The following is a 26,765-nucleotide window of genomic DNA, read 5'->3' on the forward strand; positions in this document are numbered from 1 at the left end:
AGAAACCAGCGTCAAATTAAACTTACTAAACTTTCTCTAGATTCGGCGTCAAGAAAATATAGTGGGGAATAAAGTTCAGACCGTTTCAGCTTTTTCAGTGTGCCGCGAATTCTTTTTTATGAGGGGAATTGCTTTGTCTGTCGTGCTAAAAATCTATTTCCAAGTTTGGTGCAAGAGAGAAAGATAGCTTTTAACCTTTATTCGCAATGTGCAAACGTAGATGACGTCACGGTGACGTCACGCTCACCGCGCCGTTTGAAACTGGAAATGTAATTGGTGCTTTCGCTAATTCGCGTTTGCGCATTGCGAACGTAGGTAACAATCTACCCTTCTCTTTCCTTAAAAACGTGGTTCTCTCTCGCACTCAACTTGGACACAGTTTTGCGCTCCTATTCCCCTTCCATATCTATATGTTCTAAGCCTTAGGGTGCGATTACATGGACGCGCGGAAACGCGAAAACGCGGAAGAGAAAGTAACTAAACTTTACTAGAGTCCCGCATTTCCGCGCGTTCCGTTCCGTCTGTTTTGATTGCCTTATATTACATGGAGCACATTTTGAGCGGAAAAGCGGAACGGGGAATTATAAAATATTAATATTTAACTATATTTATTGATTAAAATGCTTGTATTCAATAGATAAGTTGAAAAGATGAACATATTAAAAGGAATTACAATGAATTAAGTAAATATAAATTTAAAAAATTAATACAAATGTCTATTTGTCACTATACCGTTCCGCTTTTCTGCTCAAAATGTACTCCATGTAATATAAGGCAATCAAAACAGACGGAACGGAACGCGCGGAAATGCGGGACTCTAGTAAAGTTTAGTTACTTTCTCTTCCGCGTTTCCGCGCGTCCATGTAATCGCACCCTTAGTGTTTTGATAACCTTGAAACCGGAGTTTCGCTTTGTCACCGCATGAGGTCTTCTTTATCAATTCAGAATCGGCCTGTTAGCCTAGTTCTTTTATGGTATCCATATGTTAGAAGATGGATTCACCGTCTTGTAAACAAAAATCGCTTCCTATTGCATATTTAACAAGAAAAGAGCAAATATCATGTAGTCATTGTTTGCACAGGTTTGAAGCAGTTGTATATATAAGACAAATCTTTTAGACTTACAATTAATACATACGATTTCTTATGAATTCTTTGATCACCTTGAAAAATCGATCTATTTTTAAGAAAAATAATAGGTTTATTCTTTATTACTGGACTGGTGAACATGCCGCAGTAAGTTAGAGTAAAACAATAGTTGCTTTTCATTTACATCAAAACTTAGATCAATCTCACTTTTGTCCTTTTTTTAACATGGATGTTGAAGAAAGACAGAAGTGAGATTTATCTGATTTTTGATGTAAATGGAAAGCAACTAATATATTATTAGTTGCTTTCCATTTACATCAAAACTCAGATAAATCTCACTTCTGTCTTACTCTTCAATATATTTTTTAGGATCAATCATATAAACTTTCAATCATTATTTAGCTCAATTGTAGATAATGAAAAAAAAGGAAAGGAATTTTGCCGTACTTTTTTTTAAATGAATGGATTTCGAGAGTTCTAAATATCCCATAATTCAAAACTCAAGAGCTCGCAATAAATAACATAGGCTGTAATCAAATGACACCAAGAATACCTGCTAGTTTCAGTATGGACATCACTTGCGGGATATATATATATATTGAGCTAAATAATGATTGAAAGTTTATATGATTGATTCTAATAAATATATTGAAGAGTAAGTGTTTCGAATAAGCGATTCAAAAGAAATAAGTTAGATGACCTTTAAAATTAGAACATATTAAAAAAAAATAAAGTTTCTATATTAGTTCTAACAAAGGTTTGAATGTTATTTTTCTTCGATTTGTAGTAATTTTGTGCAAAATGTCACTATTTGTTGTTAATAAATTTTTTGGATTGCTTATTTCTGTAACTATATTTAATTCTAATTATGTACATACATTTGAAATCAGAAATAGTTATGATTTTTTATGAAATATGTTAATATATATAAATAATTATTTATATATATGTTATTATATATATAATATTTATTTTTGATATACAGGTAACAAAAAGGTCGGGACACTGGATTATCTCTAAAAATATAAGTCCTACAGAAAATGGAAAATCTCGAATAAAAATTGTAAGGCTTAAAACAAGTTATATGTAAAATGATCTTATCAGTTTGATCTTATATTTAGGATAGTTGTGTGATGATCACGTGAAGGTCATCTTGAATTTTTTAAACAAAACCTATTTTTATTGCAAATTCTTGTAGCTTATCTCAGGAGGTTTCTAAAATACTATAATAAAATATATTTTTATTAAGTACTTTTCGAGTTATAATGTTTCAAATCAACAATTTTTTGACATAAAATGTAAAATATCTTGTAAAATATTTAGTTTTTAGTAATCTTACTTTAATACATTTATGCACGGAATAATGAGACCAATCAATTGGTATAAAGAAAACAGATAATTGTTTAAAAAAAGAAATGTAATTTGCAACATGCAGTTCCATACTTTTTCTTAAAAGCAACTATGTGTTTTCTTTACCCCAATTGATTGGTCTCATTATTCCGTGCATAAAAGTATTAAAGAATGATTATCGAAAATTGAATATTTTACAAGATATTTTATATTATTATGTCAAAAAATTGTTAACTTCAAATCTTATAACTCGAAAAGTACTTAATGAGAATGAACTTTATTATAGTGTTTTGGAAAGCTCTCGAGATAAGCTACATGCAATGAAAAATAGGGGGTTCCATTTAAAAAACTGAAGGTGACCTTCAAATGACTATACAAGGTCAAACTGATAAGATCATTATATAGCTTATTGTATTAAGCCCTATAATTTTGAGACATTTTTTATAAGGCTTATATATTGTTCGAGATAATCCAGTGTTTCGATGTTTTTGTTGCACCCTGTATACATAATATTAAAATAATTATTATATTATATAATTACTTTCTTTTTATATTAATGTTTAATCTGCGCATCATATTTCTAACAAAAATAAATTGTACAATAAAATTTATCAAGATTTATTTATTTATTAATTCACAAATTTTGATACAATGTTAAAGACTTTGTTTAAATGTAATGTCTATATAATTCGCGACAAAATTCAAGACAGAAAAGAACTTGAGCTCTTGGTTTTCATCTCTATTTTGTATATACATAATAAATATTTTGTTTGATCAATAATTTCAGTCGACTATCTTAAATAAAAAATATTGCATTTTATTAAAATTAAATAGATGTATTGAATATTCAAGCTTTGTTCGTAGAAAGTTGATTTTTCAGAAATTGGTTGAAGAATTCGTAAATAGAAATTGTTTGATAGATTTTGGATATTTTTTATATCAATATTTTAAATACTTTAATAATTTAGCCCATTTTTGAATGAGCACGAAAATGCAACAATATATGGGAAATGCAATAATCCCTGGGGGCACGGTCATAATTACACAGGTAATTATTTATACTTATATTTAATTATATATACTTATAATTATACAGGGTGTATCAGACCACCCGTGTCAGCCGAATATTTCAAAAACCGCGAACGACAGACAAAAATGTTCCCTACAAAAGTTGTAGGGTTTCGAGTAACGCATTATATAGTAATATTAGTACGATCTTGAATAGCGTTGTCAAGGTCACGTAAAGATCACCTTTAATTTCTTAAATGGAATTCCCTACTTTTCATTACATATTCTTGTAGCCGATGTCGAGAGCTTTCCAAAACACTATAATAAAACATTTTTTCATTAAGTACTTTTTGAATTATAAAGGTTTGAAGTTTACAATATTTTACATAAAATGTAAAATATCGTACAAAATATTTAGTTTTTGGTAATCACATTAATACTTTTATTCACGGAATAATGAGACCAATCGATTAATGTAAAGAAAACACATAATTGCTTTTAAAAAAAAATATGTTGCAAACATACACCCTTTTTAAAGCAACTATGTGTTTTCTTCACACCAATTAATTCGTCTCATTATTCCATGCATAAAAGTATCAAGGTTTAATTACCGAAAACTAAATATTTTGCACGATGTTATTAAAAAAAAATTTTTACATGTTATTAAAAAAAATTGTTAACTTAAAATTTTTATAACTCAATAAGTACTTAATGAAAAAATGTTTTATTATAGTGTTTTGGAAAGCTCTCGACATCAGCTACAAGAATATGTAATGAAAAATAGAAGATTTCATTTAAGAAATTGAAGGCGATCTTTACGTGACCTTGACAACGCTATTCAAGGTCGTACTAATATTACTATGTAATGCGTTACTCAAAATTCTACAACTTTTGTAGGGAACATTTTTGCCTGTCGTTCGCGGTTTTTGAAATATTCGGCTGGCACGGGTGATCTGATACACCCCGCATATACTTATATTTTCACTCATTATATCATATATGTATATCATAAGTTCATATAATAAAAAAAGAACGTTTTCATTAAATGTAAAAAATTAATTTTTTTTTGTACCAAAATGTCTTAAAATAAAATTTAAGTACATCATTATGTAGTATATAAATATGGAACTTAGTGATCTCAAACCAAGAGATACAGTTCCGAATAATTAATTTTTCGTGCTTTGGCTCTGTTGGCCGATGTAAAAACATCATATTTATATTCTTAATATTGAGAGCCGATAAAATTATTTCTTTCTGATAAATATGAAAGTTGCAAGAAAAAATAAATAGTGGCCATAGACACTATTGTTTTCGAATTCTTTTCAATTTTTTTTATTATTATACTATACATAATAAACGTTTTAATAACTAAATTTCAAATTGAGATTTGCAGATAAAGTAACATCAAGTTTCTTTATTTTCATTTACAGTAGAAGTAACTGTGCGCGGACCGATAGATCCAAAAACAGGCATGATTCTCAATTTGACAGATTTGAAGGATGTAATGCAGAAAGTGGTGATAAAAAAAATGGATCACAAAAATATTGATAAACAAGTAGATTATTTCAAAGCAAAAACATCGACAACTGAAAATATAGCTGTCTATATTTTCGAGGAGCTAAAAAAATATATGTCTAATCCTAAATTATTGTACGAAGTCAAGGTCCATGAAACGGATAAAAATGTTATGTATTTTAGAGGAGAATATGAATGAAAAAAAATATATCTTCCAATTTTTAATTACATCATTTATACAAACTTATACATTTTTAAATTTTACATTTTTTATTACTTATACACATTAAGTTATAAAAAAAATAAAATTATTATACATAAATTATATGTATATACTATAAAACATGTAGATATTAATACACACACATTCCTATTTTATCATATATATATGTATATATATAGGGTATTTCAAAATTAATAGCAAACCTTTTAATGGCAGATTCCTGGGGGATCATTTGGCAGAGAGGCAAAAAATGAAAACCTGTTCTACTAACAACAGGGAACTCGTTTACATGTTTTTTGACATAATCAAAAAGTTTACCATCTTAGCTAAAAAATGGTTAGCCGATTAGAAACAATATCTAATTTAATAAATGATATAAGCGTAACCCAATTTAAATTCATCGACTTATCAAACCATAATGTTCATTAAAAAATAGACTCTAATGCGTAATATGTCATAATTTTACTTAAAAGAATTTTTTATTGTTTTTATATTTACTGAAGAAGGCTGAGGTAACAGCCGAAATGTTTTATTATTTTTATTATCATTGTATTTACTAAGAAATAAATCAATTATGTGTTGACATTACATCTCTCACTAATTTAATATGCTCGTTATAGTTGGCCCTGTCTTTCTAAATCTTAATTTTATAATATCACACGAGCCTTGTCTTTAAATATCTAATTGTTTTCCTTATTAAAAAAAATGATGGTCTCTCGACATTTTCGCTGAGGAAAAATCGTCTCCAAATAATCCCAGGAATCTACCATTAAAAGATTTGCTATTAATTTTGGGACACCCTGTATATGTCATATAATATAGCTACAAATTGAAAATTGTTTACTCATAATATCTTTTTCTTATTGTACATATGTATATATACAGTCTCAAATTTTACATAATTAAAATCCTGAGTATATTGTTTACGTTGTATACATACAAAACATACGCACACATATGTATATATATGTAAGTTAAATATATTTGATATGTTATTATGTACTTAAAATATAAATTGCACATCACGTTTTTAAGTAACAATTAGAATGTTTTAAGTAACATTTGCAAAATAGTCCTTTGTAAAAAAATTAACATGAGTAACATAATCATGTATAAATTATATTTTAATTTGTTAATATACACTAGTCAAAAACATTATCGCAACACGTAATTAATATCAAAATTTCGCGTAAATTCAAATAAGCGTATTTCCGCGAAAAATTATCGTATTTGAAAAATTTTTTTGTTTTAAGATTTGCGAAAAAAATTTATTTTACCCCGTAGAGTTCGTCAAATTTTGCAATTTTTTGAAAAAAATACATACTTTACTTTTTAACGGAATGGAAAGAGGGGAGAGGATGAAATCAAAATCGAACGAAAATTTCTTAAAGTAGAGATTTCACTCTTTAAAATTAAAAAAAAATTTTTTTTTAAATACGATAATTGTTCGCGGAGATACGCTTATTTGAATTTACGCGAAATTGTGATATTAATTGTGTATTGCGACAATTTTTTTGACCAGTGTATGTGATCATAAATAATTAACCGAAGTTATAACATTTATATGTATAAGGGAATATTTTATTTTAAGTGTATGAGTGTAAGTAATTATATGTAGAAATAATTACATCATTCACACTAAAAACAAATTTTGTTATAAAGTATATGAATGTTATATTTATAACGGTTCTATTTTCGGTTTTTATAAGAGAAATAAACTTTATTATTTAATATCATATAAAAAATTAATATCCGCTCTCCACAGATAAAAATATTTATTAGTCTATTACAAGAAAAATAATTTGCTTATTAATATTTGATATCATGATTAATTTAATATGTTAAGAAAATAAGAAACAGATCCACAGAATATTAGATAATGTACATAATTTTACATTTTAAATAATAATATTAAAAATATAATAAATATTATAATATAATATTAATATATTATATTATAAATATTATAATAATATTCTTATGTAGTGAATTATAACATCATTACTAAATTCTCTTTAATATCCTTGTAATAATTTTTGTACGTATTTATTTTTTAATTTTTTTATAATGTAAAATCTAATCTCTAAACTTTATTTCCACGTGATTCTATAAAAAGGAAGAGCTGCAACGTATTTTACTAAAATAAATATTTATATAAGTTGTAAAAATATATGTATATGTACTACGCATATATGTATGTATCTAGATACATAAAATTCCCTTACATTTATTGTAATAAATAATGCATCAGATCGTCTCAAAGTGAGATTACAAGAACTATATGTTCGAATTGTAGTTTAATTTCATATAACTTCGAATAGTCACGTATGGTATACCGAGTTCGAAATCATCTCTGGGCCAGTATTTAAGTACTGGCAATTGTTGTGGCTTTTCATCATGTACGGCAAAATATGCAAAGAGCACCGTTGCGGTATAACTTGCGATAAAGATGAACAGATGCCATAGAGCGTGGAGATAGGGAAAATTAAGATTTAGCCATGTATCACAAAACAAACGATCATTTAACCAACAAGTTACCGATAATATCCACATGGCGCCACATCGCAGCCCCAGTCTATATACTCTCATCGAGGTAGTCCTTCAAAATTTGTATATATAATTATTTCTCAGATTTCTAATCTGATTTTATATACAAAGTATAAAATAAGTGTTAAAACTCTTTCACTTTACAAAAACTACGCATTTTCCAAAAAAAATGTTTCAGATAAAAGTTGTAGGATTTAAAAAGGCATAATCTTCAAAATAATAAGGGATAAAAAAATTGTATAAAAAAATAGGCAAATTTTAAATAGATGTAACTTTATTTCAAAAAGCAAGAATTTTAATTTTAAGAGTTTTAAAGCTTGAAATTCAAGATGACCTCGTATCTCTCATTTCGAAAGGTCATAGCTGTTTTTCATTTTCTTCAATGATTCTGATATTTTTTACACACAGAAAACGACGAACATAATAAAATGGAAACTTTTTTCTCACTTTGTAGACATGTCGCATACATAAGATTTGAAAAAATTGTTTGACTTATTCGCGTTAAAGCTTGAAGTCTTCCCTGCAAATTCGTTTTTAATTTAACTTTTGATTTTTTCTTCTCACATTATCGCGATTTGAAAAAAATTGTTATTTTCACTTTGATCTTTCATAACTCCGTTAAAAATCATCGTACAGTAATTTTAAAGTGGATTCTTAAAGCTGAGTCCTTGCTTTATAGTATGATATAGTGGTTGAACTTTTTTTAACTTGTTGAATTTTTTACAAATAGGTGAACATAACAAAGAAATTCTCCAGTTTTCTCCGTTTTGTTTAAACTTTAAAGAAAGTTACTTAAAGTGATTAAAAAAATTTTATCTACTAAAATTTTTGTGACTTTTAGTATTTCAAACTTAGCAAAAAATCACAGACTTGTTATGATAATTTCTTTATAGTGATCCATATACATGTTTACTGTTAAGATTAGGACGAGGTCATCTTGAATTTCAAACGTCAAACTGATAGCCCAGTAAATAAATTTCAAAGGTCAAACTAATAAGCCCAATAAACTTTTTTTAAAATCTACAATTGAAAAATTTTTTTTCGAAAATGCGTAGTTTTCGTACAATTAAAGGATTTCTTTTTGTACATTCTGCATATTTGTTTCTGCATTTAAATTTATACGTTTATAAATTTCTATATTATTTAATTACCTTTTTAGTTCTATGATCAGAAATACAAACGCCGGTATACCCAAGCTCATCAATGCGAAAGCATTTACTGCCGGATGTATTATGGCCAAGCCAGTAGCGATTAAAGTCGGTAATATTGCAAATATAGAGAAGAGCTTTCTATCATTGCGAAAGAAATTCGGAAAATACCTTCTTGGAAAGAACATGCAAAAAGCTGCCATGTATACCCACAGAATAGCTAATTCGTCCAAGAGTTGACCTATTACATATAAAATTTAAACTTTATAAACCACTACTTCTTAAATTAATGGATATATATTTTCATATTTTTCATTCTTACCAATCAAGGACAAAGTAGCATGAAAATATGCACTACTGAGTCCCACTATCATCAATAAAAACCAAATTATATGAATTCCAGGATTCACAAAGCGACCGTAATCTCTAAATAAGTGCATGAGAACAGGTGGAAGTAGTAGGAAGACCACATTGCTGAACTAAAAAATAAGTTAAATGATGATTAGAAAAGATAGGTTCGTAAAATTCAATTAAAATGTAATAATAGGCGTGATAGGACCAGCGCAATAGACAGGATGCAAAATGATTAACAAATATCAAGGTAATACACTTTAATAATCAAATAAAAAATAATAAAGAAAATAAAATTTTATTAATTTAATTATTTAATTTAAATGATAACAATTGATCCAATCTCAGTGAGACGCATATTCCTTTCATTGTATCAATCTGAAATTGATAGCAGTTAGGTAAATAGGATATTACATAAAACTAGAACATGAAAGTGATTTGTGGAGCAAATTTTTTTCGAGAAGCAGATAATTAAATTATTCACAAACTATGAAAAACCAATGATAAAAATTTGATTTTGTTATATAATGTTCTTCAAATATATAAAAATGTCTGCAAAGTTTCAAAACGATTTATATGCTCGTTTTTGCAATTATATGCAATTTCTTTTGCAACAGCTGTTCATCTCCTTATTCACCAAATGATTCTTGTATGTTTATATACATATATTATATCTTGTTATTTGAAGACGATTTTTTTCTCAGCAAAAACGTCGAAACCATCATTTTTTGCATGTTCCCAATTTTTGTCATGTATCTTTATAAGTAAACCTTAAATTAAAATTTTATTAAAGTAAACTCTATCCTATCTATAAATTTTATTAAAGTAAACTCTACTTAAAATTAATTAGAAAATGTGATTTTGTTAATATTTTATTTCCATGAGGCTTAGTTTACGAAAAACTCTTTATTTTCAATCACTTATAACTCGAAAATTGTTGATGCCTCAATAATTTTGTTGAGGAAAAATTGTCTCCAAAGTATAGTCCAATTATCAGTTCTTTTAGTAACAGTTATCTTTTATCTTTAATTAAAATATTTCTTCACATATTTTAGAAAAAAATGTTTTATAATTATAACATTCCATTCTTTTTAAGTAGAAAAATCAATATATCATTAAATTATTAGAACATTAAAGTTTACACTTCTATTTGTTATTTTTAAGTGTTATTTATATTTGATTCAAATACATTAACATTAAAAGCTGAAAAAACTTTTTTGATGCATACCCACCCCCAAAAAATTTTCTCAGAAAAATATATTACACAGCCTATAACACTTCCAAGATGATAAGGAATTAATCCTTAAAATTTCATTTTAATCAGTCTACTTGTTATAAAGATCATCGAGGACAAACAAACTGACAAACTCTGTTTGACTCTAAGAGCAGAAGTAATATATTACGGTTATAAAAACTAATTTATTACATTTAATCAATATGTACTGATAGAAATAATAAAGTTTAAATTAATCTAAAATTATAAAAATAAACTCGAAAGTTAAAACAAATGAGAAAGCGTTTTTAAATAAATAGTATAAATATATAAAAATATGTACGAACTGTATTCATAAACTCAGCGATGCTGGGTGAAATACTGTAATTTCCTTCACACCAGTCCACAGGTGAACTGCCAGCCTCAAAAGGTTTCCACATGATTGAAGCAAAATCCTGATTCTTCTTGATTCAAGTTATTCAAGTTTTTTCATGAGATTCAAGCTAGTTTCTCAAAATGTCATCTTACACCTGACGATCAAATAATGAACATTATTTTTCGTATAATCACATATATACGCATTTGGCTGATGAGTCATACTAAAAATACGTAGAAAGAATACAAATATGTTTTTACTTTGTCTCCGCCTTTCCTTCTTTCCAATCTAACAATAATAACAATATCATCCCGAACAATTCTGCTTTGTTGATGTACGAACGTCAGCTGAATATTTGTTATCTTTACATTATAAAGAGAGAGAGAGAGAGAGAGGGGGGGAGAGAGAGGGGGAGAGAGAAGAGGAGGAGAGAGAGAGAGAGAGGGAGAGAGGGGGGGATATTTGTACGATTACGATATCAACAATTAGCAAATTTCATTTCAGAAGAGGGGATGAGTCAATAATATAAAAAGGAAGATAACAGATTTATGATATAAAATGAAAGATTAATTGTGTAATGTTTGTTCTTTTTAGTTGAACTGGCTACACTAGTTCAGAGGTTATCTTTTTTGCTCGACGATTGGAAGGAAAAAGATAACCTCTGAATTAGTGTAGCCAGTTCAGCCAAAAAGAACAGACCTATATATGCTAGAATTCGATTCGATAAGTTTGTAGCCAATTGATTTGCAGCTTTTACAGAAAAGTGACAATTTTATTGGCTACACAATTTATGGAACTGAAACTAGGGATTTCATTGGATATTATCGGAAATGTGTGATCACAAGAATGGCCAAATTCAGCAGAAAAATTACTAGAAGCAATCGCATGTGATTGATCACATTCTTATTTATAATTTCAAATAAATTTATTATATGTAATTTTCCAACTAAATACTTGTGCACCAGGGCAATTGCCTTTTTTAATTTTATTGTCAATATATGTGTATAATAATAAAAAAGGAAACTATTTTAATACCTATCATTAAAAAAATTAAAAATATAATTAAGAAAGTTCCTTTTACTTAACAAATTTTTTATTACATAATAAAACAATATCATTATTAAAATTGCTATCATCATCCTCTTTTGTATAAGTCTAATGATTTTAGTTTTATTAATAAATCTTCTTTTTTGGAATTAATTTTATCCTCATGTTTGTTTTTGTTGTCACCATTTGTGTCTGTTTAATGGAGAAATTTGTTTATTTTTTTGTATTTTTTGCTAAAAATAAAATATGGGATAAAAATGATGTTTAAAAGTTTGGAATTTGATACTTTTATATTATTATTTATATTATATTACTTTTATATAGCATATTTCATTTTAATCGCTCTAGAAAAATATTTCGAAAAATATAAAAGATACAGAAAAATGTTTTAGACAAAATAAGTTAATATGAGAAGATCACTTTTAATTTCTTAAATAGAAACCTCTATTTTTTTATTGCACACATATTCTTATAGTTTATTTCAAAAGCTTTTCAAAACACTATAATAAAGTATTTTTCCATTATGTATGGTCTCTTTTTAAGTATGAGATTTGAAGTTTATAGTATTTTACTTTAATATTTTTATGCATAGAATAGAGACCAGTTGATGTAAAGAAAATACATAAATGATTTTTTAAAAATGTTGCAAATTTTATACGTTTTTTTAAAGCATTAGGATAAGATTACCAAAAACTGAATGTTTCACAAGATATTTTGTATTTTATGTCAAAATATTGTAAACTTCAAGTTCTCATAATGCAAAAAGTACATCGTGAAAAATTTAATTAGTGTTTTGAAAAGCACTTGAGATAAGCTACAAGAATATATGCAATGAAAAATAGAAGGTTCCATTAAAAAAATAAAGTTGTACTCCATATGACTTTGGCACGTTCACTCAAACCAATGACACTATCTTGTATCCTTCTTTGAACTAAACAATTTTTGTCTAAAACGTTTTATTGTATCTTTCAGATTTTTCGAGATTTTTGTCAGGCGTGATTAAAATAAAACACCCTGTATATATTATTTATGTATAAGCTAGATTTTTTATTTAACAATTTAATACTCAATATACATACTCAAGTGTTGATTAGATTTGTTATCTAAAAATATCCAGTTTTTTTTCTGAGAATATTTTTAGAATTGTTTGATATTCTTCTTTATTCATCCAAATTATTTAGTTCTTCCATATTAGGCTTTACTTTTTCACTTTCTTCTATCTTTCCACATTTTGGACAAATTCCATTCTGCTTGGCACAAGGCAAGCAGATATTATGATAAGAGTGTTTCACAGTTTTTTGTTCACACTTTATGCATTTCACTGGAGCTTTAAGGACTTTGTATTTCTTATACTTGATCTTCCATTCTATTATCTTTTTGCAGCGCTCACAAACATCGATGACTTCAATACTATTAATATGCTTCATTTTCTTAGAGTTATCGTACAAATTATTTTTGAAAACTGTATGATTCTGATATTTCTGAGATCTTGATCGACTACTATTTCCTTTTTGACAACTCATGTTTTATTTATTGTAATATTTTTCATTGATTTAATACAGTGTAAGAAATCTTCTTTAATCGATCAAAACTTTATTACCTGCAAATATAAAAAAGTTAATAATATCACATTCAGCATATTCAGAATTATTGTGTTCCTAACAGGATTTTAACACAATAAGATTTCATATTATAGTGAAACTTAGTTTCATTATAATAAAATTTTCTTTTCATAATCAACATAGCACACGTATTGAAATAAGCAAAACATAAAATTATAAACAATTTTGTTTTGAATTTTATCACTACAAATTGTTTAAAGCAGTTTTTAAATAATGGAAAATTATATAAAATAATTTTCTCTCTTTCTCTGAGAATGCATCTTTGATCATTCATAATTGCGATTGCTTGTGTTTTAAACATTTTAGATATAATTAAATTGAATTAATTTTTAAGAATTTTTTTACACACTATAATTATAAATATTAATCAAAACGTAGATTATATCAAATTCGAAAAACATGTAAATTTAATTGTAATGTAACATGAAATGTGAAATTAATATTGAATCAGTTTTATATTTTATTTAAGATTTTTATAAAAAAATAATTGAGTAGTAAAAGACAATTATATAATCATTATAAAAAAATGTTTTATTATTTACCGTATAATGGAAAAAATGTTAAAATAAGAATTAATTTAGAGGTTGAAAATTTTTCTTATAAGGTTAGGGCAAACTTTGCACGATGCCTAACTACACCCGAGAATACACTGTATCCCCTCCATTTCTCCATTGAACTCACGAAACCACCCGAGTGTGTAGTTTTCGAACGCAGCCCAAACGAACAAAAATCCGTGACTCGTGATTGTGATTTGGATACTCAGCTGTTCTGTTTTGGTTTTATTTACATTCGTTTGCGATTGAATTAAAAAAAGAAGAAATCCATAAAAAGAAGAAATTAATTAAAAGAAGAAATTAATTAAAAGAAGAAATTAAAAAAAAGAATAAATCCAAAAAAATTGAAGAAAAGAAAAAAGAAATCCAGAGGAAGAAGAAATTGAAAAAGATAAAATCTATAAAAAGAAGAAATTCATAAAAAAGAATATTTATTGAAGAACTGCAAGATTTTCATTTTTCAAAAATGACGCTCTTTTATTATTTTTACAAAATACAATTGACAATCGGATTTTGCTACTTGTGTGTAAATGCTATAAAGAGCAACAACAGTTGTCAATGTGGAAACAAGAATCGTCAAGCGATTTTCTTTCCTCAAGCAGGATATTGTGCCGTGGATAGTTCAAAATTGGACGCGATTAGCGTGAAAGAGGAGGGAATGAAAAAAATGATCAAGATAGAATCCGGGACATATTTCATAGGAACGAATAATCCAGTTTTTACGGCTGATGGAGAGGGACCGAAACGCGAAGTGGTATTAGATAGGTTTTATATAGACAAATTTGAAGTAAGTAACGAGGAATTTGCGAGTTTTGTAAGAACCACTGGATATGTAACGGAGGCAGAGAGATTTGGAGATTCCTTTGTCTTTGAAGGTCTTTTAACACAAGATATGAAGGACAGGATCAATCATGCAGTTGCGCAGGCTCCTTGGTGGGTTCCTGTGAAAGGAGCTTCTTGGCAACATCCAGAAGGCAACGATTCAAATATTACTTGTAAGGGTAAAAGAAGAGAAGAACTTCGCACTAATTGTATATATGAAATTGGATCTTGGTGAAAGGAAATCTAACTGATTTCTTCATATATGCATGCTTACAATCTAATGAACAAATATGTAATAAAAATAAAATAATGGACAGTTATTGACTCACAACCAGTCAAACATTTGATCAAAAACTTGGGCAAATTGTTATAAAAGGAATAAATATTTCTCGACCAATACTGGCAATTCTTTATTTAATAAATCTCACAAGGTTTTGATCATAATTTTGGTCCTTTTCAAGTGTACTGAAATAACATATGAATTGTTATAAATTTATAATAATATGAGAAAACCAGGTGCTTTTATGTAGATCCAATTTCACAAAAGATTAGTGGAAGGTTCTTTGAATTTTGCTCATAAAGCTATCTCTTTATTAATCTGGGATTAATTAGAAAATATTTAGGCAGAATGGATCATCCTGTTATTCATGTTTCCTGGCATGATGCAAATGCTTATTGCAATTGGATGGGAAAGAGATTACCAACTGAAGCAGAGTGGGAAGTTGCATGCTGTGGTGGACTTTCTGATAGACTCTATCCTTGGGGAAATAAATTGATACCAAATAATCAGCATAGGTAATCTTATACACACACACACACACACACGCGCGCACACGCACACGCACACACACACGCACACGCACACACACACACACACACGCACACACACACGCACACATACACACACACATACACATACACACATATATATACATGTCTATTTATAAATATGATTTACATGTGTAATTGCAAATGTATACAGTTTTTGTTATATTATTATATGATAAAAATTTGTCTTTTATAGGACCAATATTTGGCAAGGCAATTTTCCTATAGAAAATACTGAAGAAGACGGGTACAAAGGCACATCGCCAGTTACGATGTTTTCACAAAATAAATATGATTTACATAATATTGTTGGAAATGTTTGGGAGTGGACAGCCGATTGGTGGGCGATAAGACATTCCAGTGATCGACAAACAAATCCTGTAATTAATATAAAGATTCTATATATACACGAAGGGGCAAATGTTCCGGAACTGCAAAATATCTAAGAAAATATTGACTTTATAAAAAAAAGTTTTAAACAAAAGAATTATAGCACAAACAAACTATTAGGTGATAACATCTGTTTGACCTTGAAATTATCTCGAAAAACCCGGTAAAGGTCAACATTAGAATGTTAAACCCCCTATTTTTTATTATATATTCTTGTAGCTGATGTCGAGATCTTTCCAAAACACTATAATAAAACATTTTTTCATGGAGTACTCTTTGAATTATAAAGGTTTAAAGCTAACAATTTTTTGACATAAAATGTAAAATATCTTGAAAAATATTTAGTTTTTGGTAATCATATCTTAATACTTTTATGCACAGAATAATGAGACCAATTAATCAATGTAAAGAAAACACAGTTGCTTTAAAAAGAATGTATGCAATTTGCAATATATCTTTTTGAAAGCAATTATGTGTTTTCTTTACACCAATTGATTGGTCTTATTATTTCGTGCATAAAAGTATTAAGGTATGATTACTGAAAACTAAATATTTTGCAAGATATTTTACATTTTATGTAAAAAAAATTGTTAGTTTCAAACTTTATATAACTCAAAGAGTATTCCATGAAAAAATACTTTATTATAAGGTTTTGGAAAGCTCTTGAGATAAGCTACAAGAATATGTAATAAAAAAAATAAAGGATTCTATTAAAAAAAAATTAAGTAGACTTTGAAATGATCCCTAGGTCAAAGTTGAGGTCACCAATAAACGCCTTATTTGGAACTCTTTCAAGTTTTATTGGAAACATTTTTTTCTACAATGCTTAGTTTTCGAAATATTCAAGGGTCCCGGTACTTTTGGCCCATCCTATATATAAAAGGATTTATTATGAATTTAGTGTAATAAAATATATGTGTATATATGGGATGTTTCTAAAACTGTCAGATTTTAAGGGTTTTCTAGGAATAAAAACAAGAAAATAAGTTCCTTGATAAATATGTGTTCAAAAATGCTTTCCCTCTGACAATGAGTTATAGCCCCTAGATAAGTGAAAAATTTTTGGACCCATGTTTATAAGGAATTTTTTTTCTTACTTCGACCTCTAAAATATGCCTTTAAAATCTTTGACATGTTTTAGAAACACCTTATATATTGAGTATATTATTGACTATATTATGTCTTGTATTATAATTATTTTTATTATATTTTCAGATTGGTCCACCTAGTGGTAATAATAAAGTAAAAAAAGGTGGTTCTTATCTTTGTCACAAAAGTTATTGCCACAGATATAGGTGTGCCGCACGTAGTCAAAATACACCTGATACATCAGCTGGAAATTTAGGTTTTAGATGTGCAATATCGGTATAAAACATATTCAAAATGAGAGGCTATATATATAAAGATTGAAAATGCTTTATAAATATAATGTAAATAAGATCATATTTTTTATATGCAATTATAATGTATCATCTTTTTTAGAGTTTTATTTCTTTAACAAAAAATTATACAACAAAATTTTTAAATATTGAAAATAAAATTAGCTAAACAATATAATCAAATTCGCTATTTATTAATTAATATTTTTTGTTGATATTGTTTAAACATAAAAAATTATTCTTTTAAAAAATATTTAAAAATAGTACCAAATCCATGCATTTGTTAAAAAAGTTTGTAATATAAGCATAAAATAAATGATATTATTAATTGCTCAATTAATAATAAGAAATATGTTATAAAATTTATTCTTTTATTCTTTAATGTTTTAATATTAAAAATGATAAATATATAATTGTATATTTTTGAATATTTATGTTTAATATGATTTATTTTATGTTGTGAATCTTAAAAATTATTTTTAAAGAAGATATATTTTTCTAAAATATAAAATCATGTACACGTTGTATGTACATTAATAGAAATCATAGTTTTAATTAAATATTAAAAAAAAAACTTGGTATTATTAGGCCAATAAAATTTGTTATAATAAAAAGAATTTTGTTATGTCAAGATATATTAGTAAACTTTGACTCATTAAAATAAAAAAATCATATAAATGTTATTAGTTATAATTTAATATGAATAATATCTGTTTGTATAACTTTATCTTTGGCAGAAAATTGTGATTAAATTTTTAGAAGTTTGCATATTAGGTGAATTGGTTAAAAAAATTACAAAACTATTCTTTTTGAAAAATTACAATTTATTTATAATTTTATTTAACTTTTACACACACACATATATATATATATATATATATATTTAATATATAAATTTAATTTGTTATTTGAACGATAAACATATATAAAAATTTACATAAAAAATAATATACGTATATTAAATAAGTGAACAAATGAAGTAATGAAAATTATATTCTTAATATTCTTATATATATAAAAGTCTACAAAAGTCTAATATATTAATGTGATCTTTATAACAAATTATAATGAATCGTTTTTATCAAATAGAAGCAACTAAAGAAAGAAAATTATTAGTTTTTAATTTTCCAACATAGTTATAGTTTGCTCATGTTTCGTCGAAACTGAATAAACAAATACAAATAAATACAAATAAAAAAATAAATAAATATAAATTTAATTTATTATTGATGGTAATAATTTCGTTAATCATATCTGGCTATAATTACTATTTATTAATTTATTATGATATTTAAATATGATAAATATAAAACATAAAAATAATATTATAAATAGTTAAACAAGTAAATAAGTGAATAAATAAAGTAATGAAAATTATGTTCATAATAATTTTATGTATGTAAAACAAACATACGTAGTAATCTGTCGTGATCTTTATAACAATGTCAAACCTTTATAACAAAATTTGAGCAAATTATCATAATGATTTGTTCAAAATATAAAAGTAACTAAAGAAAAGAGATTAATTTTTAATTCTTAGGCATAGTAATTTGCTCGTTTGCATAAATTTCATCGAGGCAATGCTGAATAGATAAAATGTTGTACAGAACATATGGAAAAGTTGAAGTCGGTCCGAGAATATGTAGGCGAACGGTAGACTCTTCTAATAAATATAACCATTTCAATTTGGTGCGATTTTCTATCGTCATTGCCTATAACAATTACAATTAATTGTCTTTTATATTTAAAGCAATTTTACATCTAAAATACCTATTTATCAAATTCAGAAAATTAAAATGTTTTTCTAAATATATAATAATAATTATTAAATATATATTATGTTTATTATTATGAATAGTTCACTAGGGAATTCACTAGCGAGTTGGAGCGAGTTGGAGCATAGAGTAGGTGAATCGAAGAAAGAAAGCGATAAGAGGGAAATGATTAATGAAGAGAATATTAGAGATAGGAGGATAGAGATCAATAGAGATAGGATGTTAGAGGAAGGGGGAAAAAAGGGAGATGAGGAAGAAATAAAAAAGAAGGCAGGGAGGCCGAGAAGAGTAGAGGAGTTAGGGAAGGAGAGGAGGAGCAGTATGGGATGTATAGAGGATTTTTTGAAAAGGAAAAGAGAAGAAGGGGGAGAGGAGGATAAGGAAGAAAAGGAAAGAAGCCTAAGAAGGAGCAAGAAGACAGAAAGGCTGAATAGAGAGATAGGGGGGATAGAAAAGGAGGAGTTAAGGAGAATGATGGAAGAGATAGGGGAGAAGATAACAGAGAAGTTAGGCGAGGAAATGAGAAAATTGAAGATAGAAATTTGGAAAAAGGAGGGGGAATGGAGAGAAGAAAGAAGAGAATTGAGAAAAGAGATAGAGAGCCTGGAGAAGAGAGTGATAGATTTGGAAGCAAGAGTAGAGGAAAGAGGAAGAAAGGAGGTAAGAGAAAGAGAGGGGGGCGAAGGAGGGAGTAAGGGGATAAACGAGACAATAATAGGAAAAGTGAAGGACATAGGAAAGAAATTAGAATGGAAGGAAAGAGAAGAGAGAAGAAACAACATAGTAATAAAAAGAATGGAGAAAGGGAAGGAAGGTGTAAAGGAAAGAGTAGAGAAATTAATGAAAGAGATAGGAGCGAAAGCAGAGATAGAATGGATAAGGATGTTGAAAGGAAAGGAGGGAAAGGAAGGTGAAATGGTGGTAGTAAAATTAGGAAGTGGAGAACAGAAAAGACAGGTAATGGAGAGGAAGAAGATATTAAGAGGAAAGAGGGTGAGAATAGAAGATGATTTAACATGGGAAGAGAGAAAGATAAAATGGAGACTAATGGAGATCGCGGAGATAGAAAGGAGGAAAGGAAACAATGTATGGACGAGCTATGGAAGGATAAAAATCAATGATGTATGGTGGAAATGGGAAGAGGAGGAAGGTGTGCTAAAAAATTGGAAAGGAGAAATTAGAGAAGGTATAGAAAAAATGAGGGGGGAAGAAGGGGGTATGAAGACAGGAATGGAGGAAAAAAAGGGATAGAAGAAGGGAGAAGAGAAGAAAGGAGGAAAGGAGGAGGGGAGAACAATAGTAAGAAGAGAAAGGAGGAAGGAGAAAGGGGGACGGAGGAAGGAAGGAGAAAGGAACAGGAGAGAAAGGAAAAAGGAGGGGAAGTAAGAGAAGAATGGAAGATAGGTTTTTGGAATGTGGCAGGGCTGAAGAATAAGGAAGAAAAGTTCTGGAAGGAAATAGAAGATTGGGAGGTGGTGGTGATGATGGAAACATGGATAGAGGAAAGGGGGTGGGAGGCGATTAAAAAGAGGTTACCGAAAGGATATAGATGGGAGAAGCAAGCAGCAAAGAAGAGAAAGAAGAAAGGAAGACCGATGGGGGGAATGATCATGGGGGTAAGGGAGGAGAGGGGAAAGATAAAAGTATCAGGAATGGGAGAAAAGGCGGAGGGAATAATGATGGCGGATTTAGAAGTAGGAAGAGAGAAGTGGAGGGTAATAGGCGTATACATCAACGGGGACATGGAAAGGAAATTGGAGGAAATGAAGGAATGGATGGAAGAGAAAGAAGAAAATAAATGGACGATTGTGGGAGGAGATTTCAACGCAAGGACAGGTAGAAAGGGGGGGGTGATAGGAGGGGAGGAGGAAGAAGAAAGAAGATCAAAGGACAAGAAAGTTAATGAGGAAGGGAAGAAGTTGATAAAGGAGTTGGAAGAGGTGGGATGGGGAATTTTTAACGGAGGGATAAGAGGGGATAGGAAGGGGGAGTACACATATACAGGAGGAAGAGGGGAATCGGTAATAGATTACGTGGTGGGAGAGGATAGAGTAAAGGAAAGGATAAAGAGAATGGAGGTGGGAGATAACATAGAATCGGACCATCACCCATTGATTGTAACGCTAGAAAGAAGAGGAGGGGCTGAAAAGGGAAAAAGGGGGGAGGGAAAAGGAATAAGAAAAAGAGGGAGATGGACAAAGAGGGGAGGAGAAAGAATAAGAGAGGAAATAGAGTGGGGAGAGGGGTGGAAGGAGGGGATTGAAGAGGAGCTAGAGGAAAAAATAGGAAGAATAGAAGAGGAATTGAGAGAAGGAGAAAAAGAGAGTGGAGAAAGGAAAAGGAAAGGGTGGTGGGACGAGGAATGTGAGGAGAAGAGGAAAGAAGTGAGGAAAAAGTTAAGGGAATGGAGGAAAAAAGGAGGAAGAGGAGAAGGATATAGAAAAGTAAGGGCGGAATATAAGCTAATGTGTAAAGAGAAAAGGAAGGAGGAGAGGCTAAGATGGTACAAGGAGGCGATAGAGGCAAGAACGGAAGGAGAGGTATGGAAGATTATTAACAGGGAAAGGAAAAAGAGAGAAGGGGTGAATGAGGAGATAAAGGCGGAGGAATGGAAGGAATACTTTATGGATTTATTGGGAGGGATAGAGGTAAAAGTGGTAAGAGGAGGAAAAGAAAAAAGGGAGAGGGATGAGGAGCAGGAGATAAGCAGGGAGGAAGTGAAGAGGATGCTGGGAAAACTGAAGAAAGGAAAAGCAGCGGGGGAGGATGGGGTACCAAGTGAGGTATGGAAATATGGAGGGGAGAGGGTAGAAGAGTGGGTATGGGAAATGTGCAACAGAGTATGGAGAGGAGAAGGATGGCCGGAGAGGTGGAAAGAAGGGATAATAGTGCCACTGTTGAAAAAGGGAACGGGGAATAAAGTGGAAAACTATAGAGGAGTAACATTGATGCCAACGCTATACAAGATATACGTGGGGATTTTAACTGAAAGGTTAAAGGAAGAAATGGAGGGGAAGAATATGATACCGGAGAGTCAGACAGGTTTTAGGAAGGGAATGGGGGTGATGGATAGTATCTATGTGTTGAACTATCTGGTGAATAAGAGGGTAAACAAGAAGGGGGGAAAGGTAGTCGCGGCATTTATGGACCTGAAGGCGGCGTTTGATTCGATAGATAGGGAGGTGTTAATGGAGGCAATGAAGAGGAGGGGAGTGAGGAAGGGATTAAGGAGTAGGATAGAAGAGGTGTACAGGGAAACGAGGAGTAAGGTAAGAGTGGGGAAGGAGGAGGGAGGAAATTTTTGGACGGCAAGGGGGGTGAGGCAAGGTTGCCCAATGAGTCCGCACTTATTCAGTTTGCTGATAGCGGATATAGAGGAAGTGCTAAGAAAAGGAGGTTGGGGGGGGGGGGTGAAACTGGGAGGGGAAAAGGTGCATTGTTTGGCGTACGCAGATGATATGGTACTGTTGGCGGAGGATGAAGAAGGGATGATACATATGTTGGGGAAAATGGAAAGTTATATGGACAAGAAAAGGTTAGAGGTGAATATGGATAAGACAAAGGTAATGAGGTTTAAAAAGGGAGGAGGAAGAATGAAGAGAGTGGAGTGGAGATGGAAAGGAAAAAGGTTAAAGGAAGTGAAAGAATTCACATATTTAGGGTATAAGCTACAGAGGAACGGGGGGCAGGAGGCGCAGGTAAAGAACAGAGTTAGGAAAGCAGGAGCGGTGATAAGACAGGTGTGGGGAATGGGAAAGAGAAGGTTTGCAGGAGACTGGATGAAAAGAGTATGGCTAATGGAAAGGTTGGTGGGGACGGTGTTGGAATATGGGGCGGAAATATGGGGATGGAAGGAGAGGAGAGAGGTGGAGGCAATGCAGGAGCGATGGATTAGGTGGACGTTAGGAGTAGACTGGTGCACGCCGGGGTATATGGTAAGAGAGGAGATAGGAAAAGACAAATTTAGGATAAGGGCAGGAAGGAGGGCGGTAGGGTATGAGAGGAAGTTGGAGGAAGGGAGGGGAAGAAGTTTAGCGAGGAAATGTTTTGAGGATATGAAAGAGAGGATAAGGGGAGGAAAGGAAAGAACGATGTGGGAGGAAGAGAGGGGGAAATTCTGGGAAGAAAGAGGAATAGAGGGGAAAGAGATGGAGGAAAAAAGGGGAAGAGGAGAGGAAGTATATGAGGGGTGGAAACAGAAAGACAGGGAAAGGCAGAAGGAGGAAAGGTGGGAGAGGATAAGAGAGTCGAGATATAATAGATGGTATGGGGAATGGAAGGAGGAGGGTTTACCGGAATACCTGAGAAAGGGATGGGGGGAAAGTAGATGGAGAAGGATAATCAGGTTCAGAATGAACAATGAGATGAGGGGGGGCGAGATACTGGGAAGAAGAGGGGAAAAGAAGGTGTAGGTTATGCGGGATAGAAAATGAAACATGGGAGCATGTGATAGGAGAATGTGGGGGAGAAGGGGGGAAGGGAAACTGGTGGGAAAGAATGAAGGAAATACTGCAGGAAGGAGGAGAAGGGGAAGGATGGATGAGAGAAATAGAGAAAAAGAGAGAAGAGGGGAGAACGGAAGAAAGGAGGGAGGGAGGGGAAAAGGAAGAAGGAAGGATGAGGAGGAGAATGAGTGAGGTATGAATGAGGTGGTGGAGAATGTATGGGGAATCGGAAGCCGAAGCGAAACGATAGGTAGGGACGGCTCTTTCTCTCTCTAAAGTAGTAGATAAGTAGGTTAAGGTAGAATTAAGTTATTTGTAAATTAGATGTAAGAGTAGAGTTAAGAGTAGATATAAGTAACATTGTAAGAGGTTGTAAGGTTGGGGAACGCTCCTTCAAAAGCGCCTTCAATCCCTTAGGGGACGAATAAAGAATTGAATTGAATTGAATTATTATGAATAGTTATTTTACATGTGTCTTGATTTTTTAAATTATCAATTGTTTTCATTATTTTATTGGTTTTTATAAATAAAAAATAAAAAGAAATAAAAAATATTTTTACAAAAATTTGTATAGTTGAAAATTATTATTTTTTACATTAAAATAAGATTTATCCTGGATTCTTATCAATCATGTTGAAATTGTGACATCAGAGGCGAGAAACACACACTATATAAAAATTCTTACAAGTAAACCTCGGGGAACGTCAAACTCCGATTTTTTTTTAAATTTTGTACAGTTATTTCTGATGTCAAAGTATGAAGAAATCTGTCGTTGTTTTAGCTCAAATTGATTTTTTCATTTCTTTTGAAATTTTCAATTTTGCGCAAATATATACGATTTTTCACGTGTTTAAACCAGTTTACTTTTTATGAATAAATCTATTCGATTTTGATGAAACTGCACACAAATAGAACAACATTAAATAATAGTTTATTAATTTTTTTTACCGCATTAAGCAGTTTTGAGCGATTTTTAAGTATTTTCTAAATAATTTTTTAAAAATATTTATATATTTTTTTGTAGCATTTGTTTTATATATATTTTTTCTTTTTTTCTTACAATTGTATAACTATAATTTTTTGAAATCTAATAATTGCAACGAATATAATAATACTATTCAATATATTTTCACAAATGTAAACAGATTCAATAATACTATGATTTGCACACAAATGAATAAGTTTACAGACCTGAAGTTTACCTTTAAGAATTTACGCGTGGTATAAAGCTGGTTACATAAAGCAAAAACTGTCGGCTAAATCCCAAACATTTTCACAATTTTGTTTAAATTTCGCGAAACATTTATAATTGTGAAAATGTTTCATTTCATAAATGTAGTTTCTGTAAACTTTATTTGTGTGCAAATCATAGTATTATTAAATCTGTTCACATTTGAAAATTATATTGAATATTAGATAACACAAGTGCGCGCTTTGCGCGCGCCAAACAAATTTTTGCTCTGCAAGTGTACATCATTTTAATTAGCCGAATTTCAATTATATACATATAACTCTCTAATTCCCGAATTTCTATTATACATATACATACTTTTAATTCGTTGAATTTCTATTATAAATTTAATTTTAATTTGCTGAATTTTTATTATTCATAAAATTTTAATTTTTGATTTTTCATTATGTACTTATATATAATTTTAATTCTTGAATTTTTATTATGCACATAATTTTAATTCGCCGTATTTCCATTATGTAAATAACTGAAATTGTACCTAATAGAAATTCGGCCAGTTGAATTTCTATTAGGTACAATTTTGATTTAAAATTATGTACATAGTGAAAATATAGAATTAAAATTATGTACATAATGAAATTTCGGCGAATTAAAATTATGTATATATAATAGAAATTATAACGCATAATAGAAATTCAAGAATACTTATATATGTATTGTACATAGTAGAAATTCGGCGAATAAAAATTTAAAACATAATAGAAATTCATGAATTAAAATTAGGTACACAATAAAAATTCAAGAATATAATTATATACATAATAGAAATTCAGCGAATTAAAATTATTTACATAAAAGAAATATGGTAAATTAAAATAATGTATTTAATAGAAATTACAAATTCAATGAATTATAATTATGTATATAATAGAAATTTGGGAATTAAAATTATGTACATAATAAAAATTCGAAAATTAAAATTATGTACATAATAGAAATTCGACAAATTAAAATTATGAACATAATAGAAATTCACGAATAAAAATTGTGTACATAATAGAAATAAGAGAATTAATTTATTTACATAATAGAAATTATGTACATAATAGAAATTCGGTGAATTAAAATTATGTACATTACGGAAATTCGGCGAATTAAAATTATGTGCATAGTGAAAATATAGAATTAAAATTATGTACATAATAAAATTTCGGCGAATTAAAATTATGTATATATGGTAGAAATTCGAGAATTAAAATTACATATAGTACAAATATATATTATATTAATGTAAAAAAATAATAATTTTCAATTGTATATATATATTGTATATATATATACATATATTATTTGTATAAAATTTATAATTTTTAATTATTTTTCATTTAAAAATGGCATTTAAGAATTTTCAGCGTGTGCTTTATCTGATATCTTTCTGACGTCACAAAATGGCCGAGGCGAGAATCTGTATAGAAGCCTTAATTTTATTTAGATTACCTGAAATTCCTCGGCTGTACACCCCATAACTCGCTCTGCGATATCCCCGGTCAAACGACATCCTATAAGATATCCAGTGTCATCCTTCAAATTAACTTTTATGTTAAACTTTACAGTGTTTAGCGGCGCTTGGCTTCCGTTGCCCGATGGGCAATTCAGGTTCATACAAGACTCTTTCACATTCAAGACAATCTTTTTACACAGAGCGCTAAAAATGCAAGTATAAAAATGTGTGTAAAAATCAATAATAACAATAAAAATCGTTGACTTTTTTATTACTGTTTTTGATTCTAAATGCGAGAAATATATGTGCACCATTTTATAGAAATTACATCTTTGAGCGAACCATCCAAATTTATATCAGTCACCGAAGCCTTATTTACAATTGTTGCGAA

General features: G+C 29.6%; 5 protein-coding genes across 8 annotated transcripts in view; 2 read left to right on the plus strand and 3 right to left on the minus strand.

The window, feature by feature from the left end:
* The first annotated feature begins 939 nt into the window (after positions 1–939).
* LOC114943621 (6-pyruvoyl tetrahydrobiopterin synthase purple) lies at positions 940–5,304 on the plus strand. Of its 2 annotated transcripts, none has more exons than XM_029319274.2 (3): positions 940–1,081; positions 3,407–3,486; positions 4,877–5,304. In XM_029319274.2, the coding sequence occupies exons 1-3, from the start codon at positions 993–995 to the stop codon at positions 5,158–5,160; spliced, it is 453 nt and encodes a 150-aa protein (XP_029175107.1). In that variant the 5' UTR covers positions 940–992; the 3' UTR covers positions 5,161–5,304. The 2 variants fall into 2 exon arrangements, with proteins under 2 accessions (XP_029175107.1, XP_029175108.1); XM_029319275.2 differs by lacking the exon at positions 940–1,081 and adding an exon at positions 1,088–1,235.
* Positions 5,170–11,008, minus strand: LOC146723966 (inactive alkaline ceramidase-like). Of its 2 annotated transcripts, XR_014924263.1 has the most exons (5): positions 10,791–11,008; positions 9,202–9,358; positions 8,883–9,120; positions 7,410–7,783; positions 5,170–7,321 (listed from the first exon to the last, which is right to left on the minus strand). XR_014924263.1 is itself a non-coding variant. In XM_085480697.1 (4 exons), the coding sequence occupies exons 1-4, from the start codon at positions 10,881–10,883 to the stop codon at positions 7,462–7,464; spliced, it is 810 nt and encodes a 269-aa protein (XP_085336823.1). In that variant the 5' UTR covers positions 10,884–11,008; the 3' UTR covers positions 5,170–7,461. The 2 variants fall into 2 exon arrangements, 1 of the variants encoding a protein (XP_085336823.1); XM_085480697.1 differs by having other exon boundaries at positions 5,170–7,783.
* Positions 11,009–12,945: 1,937 nt separating this feature from the next.
* LOC146723967 (uncharacterized protein C9orf85 homolog) lies at positions 12,946–14,155 on the minus strand. The gene is made up of 2 exons (XM_085480700.1): positions 14,031–14,155; positions 12,946–13,466 (listed from the first exon to the last, which is right to left on the minus strand). Exon 2 carries the CDS (start codon positions 13,387–13,389, stop codon positions 13,027–13,029), a length of 363 nt encoding a protein of 120 aa, XP_085336826.1. The 5' UTR covers positions 13,390–13,466; positions 14,031–14,155; the 3' UTR covers positions 12,946–13,026.
* Positions 14,156–14,175: 20 nt separating this feature from the next.
* LOC146723968 (formylglycine-generating enzyme-like) lies at positions 14,176–17,561 on the plus strand. 2 transcript variants are annotated; one of them, XM_085480699.1, is made up of 5 exons: positions 14,766–14,829; positions 14,918–15,037; positions 15,488–15,659; positions 15,889–16,072; positions 17,298–17,561. In XM_085480699.1, exons 2-5 carry the CDS (start codon positions 14,935–14,937, stop codon positions 17,451–17,453), a joined length of 615 nt encoding a protein of 204 aa, XP_085336825.1. In that variant the 5' UTR covers positions 14,766–14,829; positions 14,918–14,934; the 3' UTR covers positions 17,454–17,561. The 2 variants fall into 2 exon arrangements, with proteins under 2 accessions (XP_085336824.1, XP_085336825.1); XM_085480698.1 differs by having other exon boundaries at positions 14,176–15,037.
* A 1,253-nt stretch (positions 17,562–18,814) lies between these two features.
* Positions 18,815–26,765, minus strand: part of hdm (meiosis specific with OB domains hold'em) — a 16,656-nt gene continuing 8,705 nt past the window's right edge. The window contains exons 6-8 of the mRNA XM_029319281.2: positions 26,686–26,765; positions 26,371–26,578; positions 18,815–19,173 (exon numbers count right to left, since the gene is read on the minus strand). The exon at positions 26,686–26,765 is cut by the window's right edge and continues 92 nt beyond it. Of these exons, the coding sequence (XP_029175114.2) occupies positions 18,991–19,173; positions 26,371–26,578; positions 26,686–26,765 (471 nt within the window). The 3' untranslated portion in view covers positions 18,815–18,990. The remainder of the gene's footprint in view (positions 19,174–26,370; positions 26,579–26,685) is intronic.

This window comes from Nylanderia fulva, unplaced genomic scaffold (assembly GCF_048542155.1).
Source record: "Nylanderia fulva isolate GAGA-0341 unplaced genomic scaffold, ASM4854215v1 Scaffold158, whole genome shotgun sequence".
Classification (NCBI taxonomy): domain Eukaryota; kingdom Metazoa; phylum Arthropoda; class Insecta; order Hymenoptera; family Formicidae; genus Nylanderia; species Nylanderia fulva.